We start from the raw sequence: 15,192 nt of genomic DNA, 5'->3' as shown, positions 1-15,192 counted from the left end.
GCATCAAAATGTATTCCACTAGTTGCTTTACTTTTTATCACTATGTTCAACATAAAAATACATGCTTGTAATAGACATATATGCCTATACATATACGTCTATACATAAGCTAGTTAATACTTTTAGAGCCTTATATAACTAATAAAATAGTTTCAAATTCAGTTGCTTGGTAGAGATCCAAACCATTTCTTTTCTGTAGGTTTTATATTTATTTTATTCCGTATTTTAAAGATGAGAAATCTGAAGTCCAGGTCAGTGTTCTTTGCACCTCCATACCCACCCAACATTAATTCCATTTGTAGCAAATGAATTTCTTCCACTTAACAGGATTTTCTTTTTGGTCCTCTTCTGTATCTTGACTTATGTGTAGAGTTTGAATTAGGAAAGCACCAGAACAAGTATAGTGAGGTAAATTGAGCCTGAAATGGTTAAATAAACTGAGGTAACTTAGTCTAAAGCTTTAAACAACAAAGGGAATTTTTATCTATTTTCTTTTCTCCTTAAGAGCAGTTTGCTAGAGATTCAAATTAAAGCAACTGAGAAAAGCGATGGTTGAACACAATGTAGGAAATCTTTAAGCTAAATTGTAGCTTAATTTATTTTGGTTGAAAAAATTTTATAAGATGACAAATAAAAGCTTAACTTTGTGAAGAACAGTAAATAACCCCTATGAGGGAGTAAACAGTAACATTAGAAGAGTTGAAGCTAAAAGTGATTATACTCATCCTCTCTCCTCCTCCTTCCTCAACTGAATGAAAAAGATATATACGAAAATTGTTTGGGCTCACTCATAAACCATTTTAACTACATAAGTAAATCACTCTTAATAAGTTGGACCACATTTTAATTTCTGAGCTGTTGGGTAGTATATTTTAACATGACAGTGACAAGACAAGTCTCCAGTGTTTTTTCTGATAAAACTCAGCCCTAATCACAGAGCTCAGTATCCGGCCATAGAGGCTACTTTTATGGGTTAGTCATTTACTTTTTAGAAGGTCGAGCTGAAATCACTGTTTAAAGTAATAATTAGGGCTAATTGTAGAGAGTTTCAGGATACTTCATGAAAGACCCGACATCATGACATTTCTCCTTTAGACATTAATAAATGTGCATGAATTTCTTCAGTGTGTCATAGGTATTGAAATGATAGTAATGTTTCTAATAAAACAATGTTACTGTGTTTAGGAAAAGCTTCTTTGCGTTGCTTTCAACCAGTTCTTCCATTTATGGCATGAGCTGATGCCTGTAAATGCTCACTCAAATGCACTGCAGTCAATAAGCTCAGGTTTCATTAATTATCCATTTGGAAAATCATCTAATCACCCATCAAAGTATACCTCTGTTCTTATGTAACTGAATTTACAGAATTAAGAACTGAAAACCTCTTAAAATAACACTTAGAAAAAATATTGTTGAATTTACGTAAGTCCATGCATAAGCTGTATCATCTTAGAAGACCAAAAAAAATATTTCTTGCCACTTAATTTAATTGCCATCCTTTATCAGTTCTTAATAGCACTGTCTTCTAAAGAACCAGATGGTTCTCCAGTTTATATGGAAGAAGGACCATGGTGCTCCTTGCCAAGGAAATTTTGTTATTTAATTTAACTTGGGGGAAGCTATTCATGTGATTTAGGTTTATGAAAAAGAACTATTTTTATTTACTGCACACATGTAGGTCAAAGCAGCTCAGAAGTATTTTAATGTCATGTTCCAAGGTTTTATAGGCCAGAGGATAATAAATCAATGAGAAAGGAACAAAAAACAATAACAGATTCCTGTGATTTTGTGGTTAGGCATATCAAGAGTCTAAACATAAAATATCTTTATTATCTCAAGATAATTTAGTAAAGACTGCCACTATTAAAAGGTCATGATGTTTCTCATGGCTTTAGGTAAGTAGTTATTGAATCATTCCTCAAATTGCTAATGATCTGAAGTGCTGGAAAACATATCACATAGTAATCAATCGTCATTCTAATACTCCATGTACAAAACTGTAGCATAATTAGAGATTTACATTTTACAGCATTTGAAATACAGTTATTTTTGTTCTGAATACAATTATTTTTGTTCTGATGAGAGATTGTCAATGAGAAATGCAAATGAGGAGATATTTTTTAGAAGCATTGGAATCGCTACAATCCCTTTTTGTGGATCAATAATTTGTTCTCAAAATGAAGTAAGTCACAGGCAGGCAATACTATAATATTCAGCATGCTGAAAAAAAAAGCAGGTGGAAGAGATGTATCTTACTTTTTTTTTTTTTTGGCGGTACGCGGGCCTCCCGCTGCCGTGGCCTCTCCCGTTGCGGAGCACAGGCTCCAGACGCGCAGGCCCTGCGGCCATGGCCCACGGGCCCAGCCGCTCTGCGGCATGTGGGATCTTCCCGGACCGGGGCACGAACCCGCGTCCCCTGCATCGGCAGGCGGACCCTCAACCACTGCGCCACCCGGGAAGCCCTTTACTTTTTTAATATACATTTATGTTTTAGGGTAAGTTTTCATGTTAATTCTTGGAAATTTTTATTAACTTTAATTTTCCACTTCAGATTGCTCGTATAAACCATTAACACATTTTCTGGTAAAGGGATGTAGTCGTTGTCTTGTGGTAGCATGTTAGAACTGTAAATGGATTTGCCCTTGAAGAAGGAGTCAACGTTAGATAGTTCTTCATAGCATTCCGTCTCCTAGTCCAGCAGCACTATGTAAAAGTTAAATGGTATAGAAATGAGAAAATAGGAGGTATCTGTGTTTATTTTCCAGTGATCTGATCTGATTTTAATTCTTATGCTCTCATGTTTTCATAGCCCTTAGGTTAGTCAGTGCTTTTAAATTACTTCTTTGTTTCTCTTTATACTCACTGGTGATCAAACCTTGCTGCTTAGCTAAGAGCATATAGGCAAAATATGTTTTGCTGCCCCAATAAGTTTTTGAAGTAATAACTACAAAAAGAGTGATTTTAAACATAGTAACAACTGGATGTTGGGAGATTAAAAGGAAAAGAAAAAGGAGGTCTTCGGTACCTTTAAGCATTTTCTTTTCTCTTAGGAAAATGATCAAGAAAACGTAATTTTGAATGAAGCAACACACCAGTGAAGAAATATATCTGTAGTCTTGCACAGAAATGTGTTTTTCTAATGAAAATGTAAAATCTAGAAATAACAAAGATGGATGGATGGGAGGAATAGAAGGTAGAAGGGAGGAGGGAGAAATACACATACATATGTATAAAAAATGATCACCTTAAAAACTTCTAAGAGGGCTTTCTAAAATACCTTATACAGATTTTAGGAGAAAAGAAATTAATCTGTTTGGGACATTCCAGAAAATAGAAGGCAATACGTGTTGCACAGACTGACATCTCTGATGCTTCTGTCCAGTGAGGTGGAAACTAGTTTTCTGCTTGGCTGCCAGCCCAAGAGCAGTGACTTTCAGCAAGAAAACAAGACAAACTGGGGCAAGAGGCACATCAAGGAAAAGCTTAAAGATGCCTGGTGAAATATTGAGTGCCGCTTTCAGAATATTAATTGGAGAGCATTTTTGCCTCTGCTACTAGACTTTGAAAAATAACTTGTGTGTGTAACTTTTAAATATGTTCTATTACTTTGTTTTTATTTTCTGACTAATAACGTCTTGTGATTCAGTTTCTCACTATTTTCTGGCTACTAGAATATTACAGTAATTAAAGAACTACTTAAAAAAAAACAATTTCAAGTATATTCACAAATGGTAAATTCTCTCCCATAGCTGTAGAGATTCAAGACTTTTTATTGATAAAGGTCTTTATATGTTTTCAGTGATTTGGTGATATTTTCATAGCAATGATGATACTGCTTATTTTGAGTTTGATTCATGGAAATAGTTATGAAGTTATTCCACAGTACTCTAGTTGAAGAAATTTGATGGCTTTATTTTGTGTGTGCCAGGCCCTGTGCCTTATTGCAATGCCTAGTGGATTCTAGATGTTTTATCAGTTTTTAAAGTATTTTTCCATGAGTGGTATCATTTAGAATTTCATTTTCACAGGTCACTCCTCCGTTGTCTTTCATTTTTCTTGTATATCTTAAAGCAATAGAAATTACTGAGTCCTTGCACTCAACATTTGGAATGTTTTAGCTGTGTGAAGGGGTAAGGGTGGGATGGTGGTAAATAATGGGCCTATTTTGGGAGCACATTATTAATGATACAATGTATAGGATAGAATGCTGAATATTTTTATATTCAACTGCTATTTTGTCTCAAAACTGGAAACTGTAGATGTTGGGGTGAAGAGACCCCTGGAAGGTGAATTAATGCTTTCATTGACATTTCAGAGTGTGAAACTCTGCTTCTAGTCCTTTTTCAAGGAAGGACGTGTAGTCATATTTTCCAGCTTGCAGCCTTGTGTTTATCTTACAGCTTCATCTTCATCCTCCATCCTAACTTTCCAAAGTTAAAGGAGTATGCTAACCAGTGTTCATATATTTTATTTGTTTGTTTGTTTGTTTGTTTGCAGTACGCGGGCGTCTCACTGCTGTGGCCTCTGCCGTTGCGGAGCACAGGCTCCCGAAGCGCAGGCTCAGCGGCCATGGCTCACGGGCCCAGCCGCTCCGCGGCATGTGGGATCTTCCCGGTCCGGGGCACGAACCCGCGTCCCCTGCATCGGCAGGCGGACTCTCAACCACTGCGCCACCAGGGAAGCCCTCGTGCACATTTTTAACAACCTTGGGTAGGGAGGAGAATTCTTATTTTCAAAGTAAGACTTTTCAGATGTCTTCATATTATGCAATGCCATTACACTTTCAAAGTAATACACTTAATAACTCTTTCTCAAACAGTTTCACAACCACAGTCATGTAGTACACATGAACATCTTAAATTTGAAAACTCTTAATGCATATACCAAATCTTCCAAATGCTAGTCTAGGAAAAGAAACAGTCATTAATTTCAGCCTCCTGTTGACCTCCATTATATTCAGAGAACTGAGAATGTTATTGTGAAAAAACTTTTTAAAAGCAGAAGACATATATTTGTTAGTATTTTGGAAAACTATTAAGTAGTTGTAAGATTTCAATTTTAATTTTATTACTATTTTATTATGGTCAGTTGATATTAAAAAGCATAATAACGTGCATTCATTTATTTTTAAAAAGAGTTTTTAAAAATATTTGGAATATGAATTTACCAAATTCCACAGTTTTCTGTGGAAATAAGGGGATTTTACAAGGAAATAATACTTAATGGATGCCTGCAATGAGTATTAAATATTTTATACAGAGGTCTCATTTGCTCTTCATAACAACCCTATGACTTGATTGTGAGTATTAAATACAATGAAAATAATTGAGGGTGAGAGAGATTAAATAACATGCCAAACAGCTGCCTTTGTGGTTCCAATTCCCCTTGAGATTTCTCTGTGAGGATGAATAAGCTATGATTTCAAAATCACTCTGCCATATTTTACAAACTCACAACATTTATTCATTGTGAATTTGCATTCAGGTATTTAAAATTTCAGAAATACACATAAACCTCAATTGACCTTTAGAATATTGCTTCTGATTATGATTTCTATTAGGTCGATAAATGGAGCAGAAAAATAACAGAAAACAGATTAAAAAATCACCAAGGTAACAAATTTGGGAGTAGTAAAAAGGCAATAAAAGTACACGGTCTTGGGCTTCCCTGGTGGCGCAGTGGTTGAGAGTCTGCCTGCCGATGCAGGGGACACGGGTTCATGCCCCAGTCCGTGAAGATCCCACATGCCGCAGAGCAGCTGGGCCCGTGAGCCATGGCCGCTGAGCCTGCGCGTCCAGAGCCTGTGCTCCACAGCGGGAGAGGCCACACCAGTGAGAGGCCCGTGTACTACACACACACACAAAAATGTACAGGGTCTTGGACAAATATGATACAATTAATTAAACATAATTCCTATATACTTTTTGTTATTTTGGGGTCCTCGATTTTTGGTGATTGGGAAAAAGGGAAGAATTAAGGTCTTTGTATTATTAGTAAGAAGAAAAAAGTAAAGAATATGCAGCTAGAAGGCAAAAGGCCTGAGACCTAGTTGTGAATATGCTTTATGACAAATTAACCAAATAAAATTGAAAATATCTGACAGCTCACTGATAAACTTTATCTGATTTTTTGAAAGATTTTAATGAGTTTTTGAATTGTTTGTAGTCAGTTCCTTTTGCTTCATGTAGAAGTTACTAAAGCATTAAGAAGAAGCTGAAATTACTAAAGAATAATAGCATTGAAAGAAAATAGAAAACTCAAATAGAAAAATATTGAAAGATTAAATCGGAAATTGGTTCAGATAACTCTTGGGGAAAAAGAGACAGTAGCGAATGAGAGGATTTCATTTCAAAACATTTCATGATTGGAATAGGAATTAGAGTCACTTCTAGGGGTGAAAGTAGGAATGGGAAGATAGAAGCAAACAATTGAACAGCACAATGAGCATCTTCAACAAATATAACTTAACCTTTAGATAGTTAACACGAACGCTCTGGGCATACCTTCAGTAAGTAATATTATGTATATTCAATAGGATGGAAAATGAGTTTTTAAGAGTTCTCCTGAGAGTCTAACTAAAATATAATCCTGCCTAGCAGTGTACTCTGTGCTTGATTTCAGAACTCACTTCTAATGTTTCAAAGTTGTAGTAATAATCAATTTACCAAGAAGAGGAAAATTATATTTCAGTTAACTGCATTTGTGACTAATACTTGAAATTATGTGTAGAATTTTAATTCTATTATGCACTCATAGCTAAAACATATATGAACTCACTTTTATTTAAATGTAAATTATGTTTTTTTTACCTTTTACTTTTTTTCATTGATGATAAAGTATTTTGTTAAGTATTTTGTTTACTTAATTACAGACAAAAGTTTCTCAAACCACGGCATCCTCTGGAACTCAGAAAAAAGTGAAGAGAACTCTGCCAAACCCACCTCCCGAGGAGACCTCCACAGGAACTCAGTCAACATACAGCACTGTGGGCACAGTTTCCAGGAGAAGGATCTGCAGAACCAACACGATGGCACGAGCCAAGATTCTCCAGGATATAGACAGAGAGCTTGATCTCGTGGAAAGGGAATCTGCAAAGCTTAGAAAGAAACAAGCAGAACTTGATGAGGAAGAGAAGGAGATTGATGCCAAGTTACGGTACCTGGAAATGGGGATTAACAGGAGGAAAGAGGCATTGTTAAAGGAGAGAGAAAAGAGAGAAAGAGCCTACCTCCAGGGAGTAGCTGAGGATCGTGATTACATGTCTGACAGTGAGGTCAGCAGCACCAGACCTGCCCGAATCGAGAGTCAGCATGGCATAGAGCGACCGAGGACTGCTCCCCAAACTGAATTCAGCCAGTTTATACCACCACAAACCCAAACAGAATCTCAGCTAGTCCCTCCTACAAGTCCTTATACCCAGTACCAATACTCTTCCCCTGCTCTTCCTACCCAAGCACCCACCCCATACACCCAACAGTCCCACTTCCAGCAACAGACTCTGTACCATCAGGAAGTTTCACCTTATCAGACTCAGCCAACCTTCCAAGCTGTGGCAACGATGTCCTTCACACCTCAAGCTCAACCTACACCAACACCACAACCTGCTTATCAGTTACCATCACAGATGATGGTAATACAACAAAAGCCCCGGCAAACTGCATTATATTTGGAGCCCAAGATAACTTCAAACTATGAGGTGATTCGCAACCAACCCCTGATGATAGCACCTGTTTCTACTGATAATACATATGCTGTTTCCCACCTTGGTAGTAAGTACAACAGCTTAGACTTGAGAATAGGATTGGAGGAAAGAAGTAGCATGGCAGGCAGCCCAATATCAAGCATATCTGCAGATTCTTTCTATGCAGATATTGACCATCATACTCCACGAAATTATGTCTTAATTGATGACATTGGAGAGATTACGAAAGGAACAGCCGCTTTAAGCACGGCATTTAGCCTTCATGAAAAAGATCTGTCAAAAACAGACCGTCTCCTTCGAACCCCTGAGACACGTAGGTCTCAAGAAGTGACAGATTTCCTAGCACCTCTGCAGACTTCTTCCAGATTGCATAGTTATGTGAAAGCAGAGGAAGACCCGATGGAGGATCCTTATGAGTTAAAGCTTCTGAAACATCAGATTAAACAAGAATTCCGTAGAGGGGCAGAGAGCTTAGATCACCTCGCTGGTCTTTCCCATTATTACCATGCCGATACTAGCTATAGACATTTTCCAAAATCTGAAAAGTATAGCATTAGTAGACTCACACTTGAAAAACAAGCAGCAAAACAACTACCAGCAGCCATACTTTATCAAAAGCAGTCAAAGCATAAGAAATCACTAATTGACCCTAAAATGTCCAAATTTTCACCTATTCAAGAAAGTAGAGACCTTGAACCTGATTATTCGAGCTATATGACTTCTAGCAGTTCATCTATTGGTGGCATTTCTTCCAGGGCAAGGCTTCTTCAAGATGATATCACTTTTGGCCTCAGAAAAAATATTACAGACCAACACAAATTTTTGGGATCATCTGTTGGCACAGGGCTAGGCACATTAGGAAATACCATACGGTCAGCTCTGCAGGATGAAGCAGATAAGCCATACAGCAGTGGCAGCAGGTCCAGACCTTCTTCCAGGCCTTCCTCTGTCTACGGGCTTGATTTATCAATTAAAAGAGATTCTTCCAGCTCTTCGCTAAGACTGAAAGCTCAAGAGGCGGAAGCTCTAGATGTTTCCTTTAGTCATGCATCACCCTCTGGCAGAACTAAGCCTACCAGTTTGCCGATTAGCCAGAGTAGAGGAAGAATACCAATTGTGGCCCAGAATTCTGAAGAGGAAAGTCCACTCAGTCCTGTTGGCCAGCCAATGGGAATGGCCAGGGCTGCAGCTGGACCCCTGCCACCAATATCTGCAGACACCAGGGATCAGTTTGGATCAAGTCACTCATTGCCTGAAGTTCAACAACACATGAGAGAAGAATCACGGACTCGAGGCTACGATCGTGACATAGCTTTCATCATGGATGACTTCCAACATGCCATGTCAGACAGTGAAGGTAAATTGGGCCTCAAACTACCTTGTTACTCTCAAAACTCAAACTCTTGTGTTTCTGCATGTTTAATTTTCTTACTCCAAGGACGTATTCTACTTTTCTTGGTGCGTCTTTTGCATGTTTACTTCAATTTTATTTCTTGTAAATGGAAATTTTATCTTGTGTATAGATTTCGTAGCATGCTCTTCTTTATTTCTTTTTAGTTTATTCTTTTACTGTTGTTTCTTGGTGGTTTGCTTGATTTGCTTGGTGTCCACTTTTCCAAAACCATTACCAAATAATTGTGTCAATAAAATATGGTCATCCTTTAAATCTATAGTTGGAAATATTTTCATTGTATGTTTCTTTTATTTTTTTAAAAGGCATTTTTAAAGTTATTAGTTTCTTTCAGTTTGTGAAATGATTAAGGTTTTGAGCCATTAAGTACTATTCTGCTAGACTCTGTAGTAGAAAATTATTTATGTCATTTTGTGAGATGAGTGTTCGTTAATTCAGAGAATGTTCTCTTTTTGAGAACTTTCAAATAAGTCCTTAATGTTAACATAATGTAGAGTTTTATAATTCTACTTAAATAGAAGGTTTGTATTTTAATCTCTCTCATTATGAATGTCATAATTGACAAGTTTGTACATTTTGCATTACATACTAGAAAGCTTAGTACTAAATATGGTTTTGACAATAAATAACAGTATTATCCACATGCTTGTCAATATATATGAAGCATTGTTTAGATTTTAAAATTGGAAATTTGTACACTGCTTTTGTGAGTTTAGCTATTTGAGCTGAAGCCTTCATTGTGTGTTCAGTTAGCCTTTTCCGTGGCTTTGCTTTTTGCATTATTCCATTTTTTTTTTTTGCTCTAAATTGTCATTACTAGTTTTTCATATTGAACAAGAGATTTATGGCAAGTACATACTTAAAAACTGGTTCATGGTAATTTTCTTTGTTTAATCATATAGAACCATAAGGATTTTAGAAAATGACCTAGACCAAATCTAAATTTGAAGACAAGGTTGGACAGGTACAGAGATGTGAAGTCTTGCCCATGCCAAGAGGACTCATGACACTTGGTTCTTCCCCCCCCCCCTCTGTGGTATACATTTGAATGTAGGTGTGGTTTGAGTCCTAAAAATTAAATATTTCTCATCAAATAAAAATGTATTACTTCATGGCTTTAGAGAGTGCAAAGCACTAAGTTAACATGAATATCTCTTATTTTAAATCTAACATTTTCCCTAAGGACTTAGAGGAAAATATGTTTTCATGAAAAGGATTTTCTTTCTTCTGTATCTAGACACCAATATGATTTTAGAAGTTCAAATGTAGGTTTGATCAGGACTGAGGTAATCACTGGATCTGAAGGAGGAGAGACTGCTTTTTCTAGTGAAATTCCAAGAGACTCTTCACTTCCTGATTTGTTTTATTCTCTACAGGCTATTGGATTGACCATTTTTTATTGATAACCCGCCAATTAAATAAAACACTCTGTGTGTTTTTTTTTATTTAGCCGATTGTTTGAATCAATCTACATAGTTAAGTAAGTTATATAATGCAGAAACATTTATTTTTTGTCTTTTTGCACAATCCACATTTTACACACATTATATATGTATATAAATATATATATAAAATGACTGCTACAGAATAAAAAAGCTCTTCAATAATTGTATCTGTAAAATAGCAAAATAAAACAAAAACTAACAGGTCAATCACATAACTAAGCACCTAAAATCTGTGTGTGCATGATGAACATATACCTGGAGAGAATTTGACAAATTAATTTATTCATCACAGATGTTTTGCCATCATGTTTCCAGACATACAGATGTTTCTAGATATTCCAAAATAAGGCAGTCGTTTACGTACAACCATGTAAAAATAACCAAATTTTTATTTCTTGTTTATATGTTTGGATGATGTGTACTCATCGTCATCAAAGACTATGAAAACTTGATAAAATATCAAGACACATCAAAAAGTACTTATCAAATACAATTTGGTAAGTATTTGGAAATATCATCAGCTTTAAAAAAAGCATGTTAATCTCCAGAAAATTATTTAAACTAATTTGGATGAGACATCATGCAGCATACAAAATTATGAAATATGTAACAATGACACCAGAGAAGTAAACAATTACAATGAAATTTACACAAAATCAAATTGAGTTAAAATGTATTTTTAAATTAAGCAGACAAGAAATTTAGTCATAAAAATCATGTTGATATAGAATTCTACAAAGAAAAACTATAACAAACTGAATTACATATGTAATATTATGTGTGTGAATTGTAGTGATTATCTTTAAAAGATGTATGTTTTAAAATGTTATCTACTTTCTTTGTGTTTATATCTCATAAGCATATCACTTTTCTTCTGGTGAACAGTGGTCTGCTTTTCTTTTGAAATCTTGGATTCCTTGGGTAATTAAGAAAAAAAGTAGAAAATATTCTTTCCAATTACATAACTCATGACATTATAAACTCATGAAATATTAGGGATTTTTAAAATAAAAATTAACCACATATATACTATATCTGTGTTTGAATGATACTAAAACAACTTTGAAAAGGATAACATTCCAACAGGCTATTTAGTATCATATAAACAAAGCAAATTTAACTGATTTCAAATTTTTGCACTTTCTCTGAACTCAAACTCTAGGTTATAGACAACAGGATGTTTTTCAGATGTATTCTATATAACTCAAATTAATTTTGAAATATCTCATTTGAGGTATAATCTAGGTAGGCATAATTTATGTTGCTTACTATTTATGACCATCAGCTTGAAGTCTACAACTTAATATTCATTCATGGTTAAGAGAAAAACTAAACTAGAAACAGTCAAGTTGTATTTCTACAACCACAAATATTTTGTTGAAAACATTCTTTCAAAATATACTCTGTAAAAAAAGAAAAAAAGCATCGGTATATACAGTCTTTTAAAAAAAATTCCAATGAATATTTCATACGGAATAGAAGTAAGCTGTTTGTATAACTATTGTTACAGTCAATAATGTGAATAATGCTAGACCCCAAAATAGCTTTCTTGCCTTTTACATTTAAGAAAAGAAAATATCAATGGCTTAAAACAAGGGGATGTTAATCTCCAGCAAAATTATTTAATTTGGAAAATATTATTATTATTATAAAATTTAGTTTTTAAAGTTCAGATCTTCCATGGCAGATCAGACAATTGCACTTATAAACAATTAGCATTTATGTCCAACTTGCTGTAAATGATGAAGACAGAATCCAATATAAGAGCAGATTTATTTAATCTGGTTTTTCTTCGTTGATCTATAAATTCCTATGCAAAACATGCTAGCCATCCTAACTTGGTTACGTATAGAGTCATTATAAGACATAACACAATCAAAGTATGTCATCAGAATTGGAAATAAATTGACAAAATTTATATCAGGTTGAGATTCTGCCTTATCTGTATAGACACAACCAAGGAAACATTTTAAAGGATTGTTATTTTAAATGCATTAAGCAAAGTTGTATATTCAAGTGAAATCATGTAGTGCATTATCCAAGATAGTCATTTATTAAAATCAGTATAGACTATTTTTTATGAGAAATATGTAATAAAGATATACAAAAATTAATACAAAATGATGTTAGTGTGTTTGTTGATAATCCAATAAATTTTAGAGATTAAATAATGGATTTTCTATTTACTTATCAAGTTTATATTAAATATTTCTTTCATAAATTTAGTCACTTGGTGTCAAATTAAAACTATGAAAAACCGTAATAAATATTGAGTAGATTGTGAGAAAAGATTGTGTAACTATTAATGAGATTCAAGGGACAAATTAATATTTATTTTAACATGTGCTTATCATAATTAGGATATTTAGCTTTCTTTAGTTGATGACTAATTTTCCTATGTTTCATTCATTTCCTGAATATTTAATGAATATTATGGCATTTGCAAGGCATTGTTTTTAGTATTGAGGGAGAAAAAAAACAACAACAAAAGAAGACATGAGCCTTACCCTCAAGCAGCTTAGAGTCTAATAGGGAAGATCAGATAAGTACATATGCAACCACAAACCAGGTATGTATCGTATTTCCTCAAATCTAAGACTGACTAAATTATGACACATCATCTATCATTCTGTGTTTATTCGGGGAAAGTGCTGTGGTTAATCAGTGGTGTGGACCAAGATCATGGGAGGTGTAGAGGTGAGTAATGCTGTATATGCTGTGGGTTTGCCAGCCCTGCCAGTAAAGAACTAATGGAAATTGCCTGGGAAAAAGTCTTGGGAGAAAGTAGTAGAAGAGAAGTCAGTGATGTAGACAGAAAGAGAACTGTAATGAGATAGAGAGGAACACTCAGTAGTACGGCATTGTAGAAGCTACAGTGTCAAGAAGGTATAGGTTGATAGCATCATCAACAGATCTTTCAGTATGAGCACCTGAGAGGGCGTACTCCATCTGCCATTTAGGAAGCAAGAATGTATTTCTAGAGACTATTAATTAGGAATCCTTTTACAAAGAATAAAATTATATAAAGTCAAATTCTGTATATTAGGTAAACAATGATTTGGGGGCACTAAATAAGAAAAAGACCTTGGAAGTACTAAGAACTGAATGGGATGAAAATTTTTAAATACTATTTATATACTCAAATATGGTTGTATTTTTTAAAAAAGTATTTTAAGATGTCAAGTTTTGGCACATTTTAAGTACAAAAAGCAGTCAACCAACTCTTTAATTCCTAAATCTGTGATCCCACAGAAAATAATTATCTAATTTTTAATGAAAAATACTAATAGATATATTTTTAGTATTAGACTATCAGGTGATTATGGCACACATGTTCCTAGCAATGATACCTGGGATTCTCCTAAAAATAAATGCTTTTGTTTATTTATGGATGTCATAGAAATGTCATGTTTTCAAAAAATACTCACTTGATGTCCAAAGCCGTAGTGGTACTGGGTTGATATGAGAGTGGGGAAATAACAATCTTCTGTATTCAAGGAATATATTTTCCTTGGATTTTGGTGATGGGTAGTGGGGAGAGGTGAGGAGGTGGTACTGATGGACTGAGGTTGAATAGAATGACCTTTGAGAAATATTCATTGTACATTTATTTATTCAATCACTGTCTAAATTTCTTCTTTCACCTAATCTAAATTTAAATTTTGTTTTATTTTGCTTTGAAAAGTTTCACAGGTGGCACATCATTTTTTCTAGGTTATTCCATGGTACAAAATTTTTAACATAGTATTGGAAATGATTTTTCTGATCCTGTTGGGAATTGCGCTTGAAATGCATGAACAATTAATAAGCCTGGAGCATGTTAGTACTTCAGAACATCTGCTGCCCTCTGTCATCTGTAATTGTTAGAGTTGCAATGTTTGATGTTTCCTTGGTCTCCAAAGCCTATCACCTGCGTCGTGAAGAAACAGATTGGTTTGACAAACCCAGGGAGTCTCGTTTGGAAAATGGACACGGTCTGGATCGGAAACTGCCAGAAAGGTTGGTCCACTCTAGACCACTCAGTCAACATCAAGAGCAGGTAAGTGCTATATTGAGCAATCTCTTTCAGATTTATTTAAAAAAAAAAAAAAAAAAGATTCATTTCATCCTAAAATGGTCTCAGTTATCCTGCAATGAATGGGACTTTTGTCAATCAAGTTCACAAATGATTTTTCTTTTCAGTGTTTTAAAGTACTAAGTAACCTTACTTCATCAGCCATGACTGATGTCGCAGCATAACCATGATGCTTCTACCAAAGCAATTTAAGTGATTTTTTTCCTCTAACAGATAATTAAGTTTGTGCAATATCCCCAACACTGCCATACACAGAGAATACATGAAGCTCCTAAAGAGCTTACAAAATATTGGGTGAAATACATTTGGGTAATTTCAACGTTCTCCAATAACAGTATGTTCAGGTGTCAAGCAAATAAGAGGATGACCAAACCAAGTCAGCTGGGGACGGGAAAGGCATCAGTTGGGGGTGAAGGGATGATGTTTTAGGGTCTCTTATGTGAAAGTGTTTTTTTGTTTTACATTCATTTTTGGATTTTATCTTCAGAACAACTTTCATAAAGTATGTTTTATTAATACCTATTTATAGGTGAAAAACTTAAACTTAGCGGTACTATTC

At 34.9% G+C, this 15,192-nt stretch overlaps 1 protein-coding gene across 1 annotated transcript in view; it reads left to right on the top strand.

Moving 5' to 3' along the window:
- Positions 1-15,192, top strand: part of PCLO (piccolo presynaptic cytomatrix protein) — a 187,349-nt gene that overhangs the window by 28,833 nt on the left and 143,324 nt on the right. Inside the window, exons 6-7 of the mRNA XM_007445653.1 lie at positions 6,872-9,059; positions 14,461-14,597. Of these exons, the coding sequence (XP_007445715.1) occupies positions 6,872-9,059; positions 14,461-14,597 (2,325 nt within the window). The remainder of the gene's footprint in view (positions 1-6,871; positions 9,060-14,460; positions 14,598-15,192) is intronic.

The sequence above is a fragment of the Lipotes vexillifer genome, unplaced genomic scaffold (genome assembly GCF_000442215.2).
Source record: "Lipotes vexillifer unplaced genomic scaffold, Lipotes_vexillifer_v1.1 scaffold3006, whole genome shotgun sequence".
NCBI lineage: Eukaryota > Metazoa > Chordata > Mammalia > Artiodactyla > Lipotidae > Lipotes > Lipotes vexillifer.
This window is presented reverse-complemented; position numbering and strand designations above follow the sequence as displayed.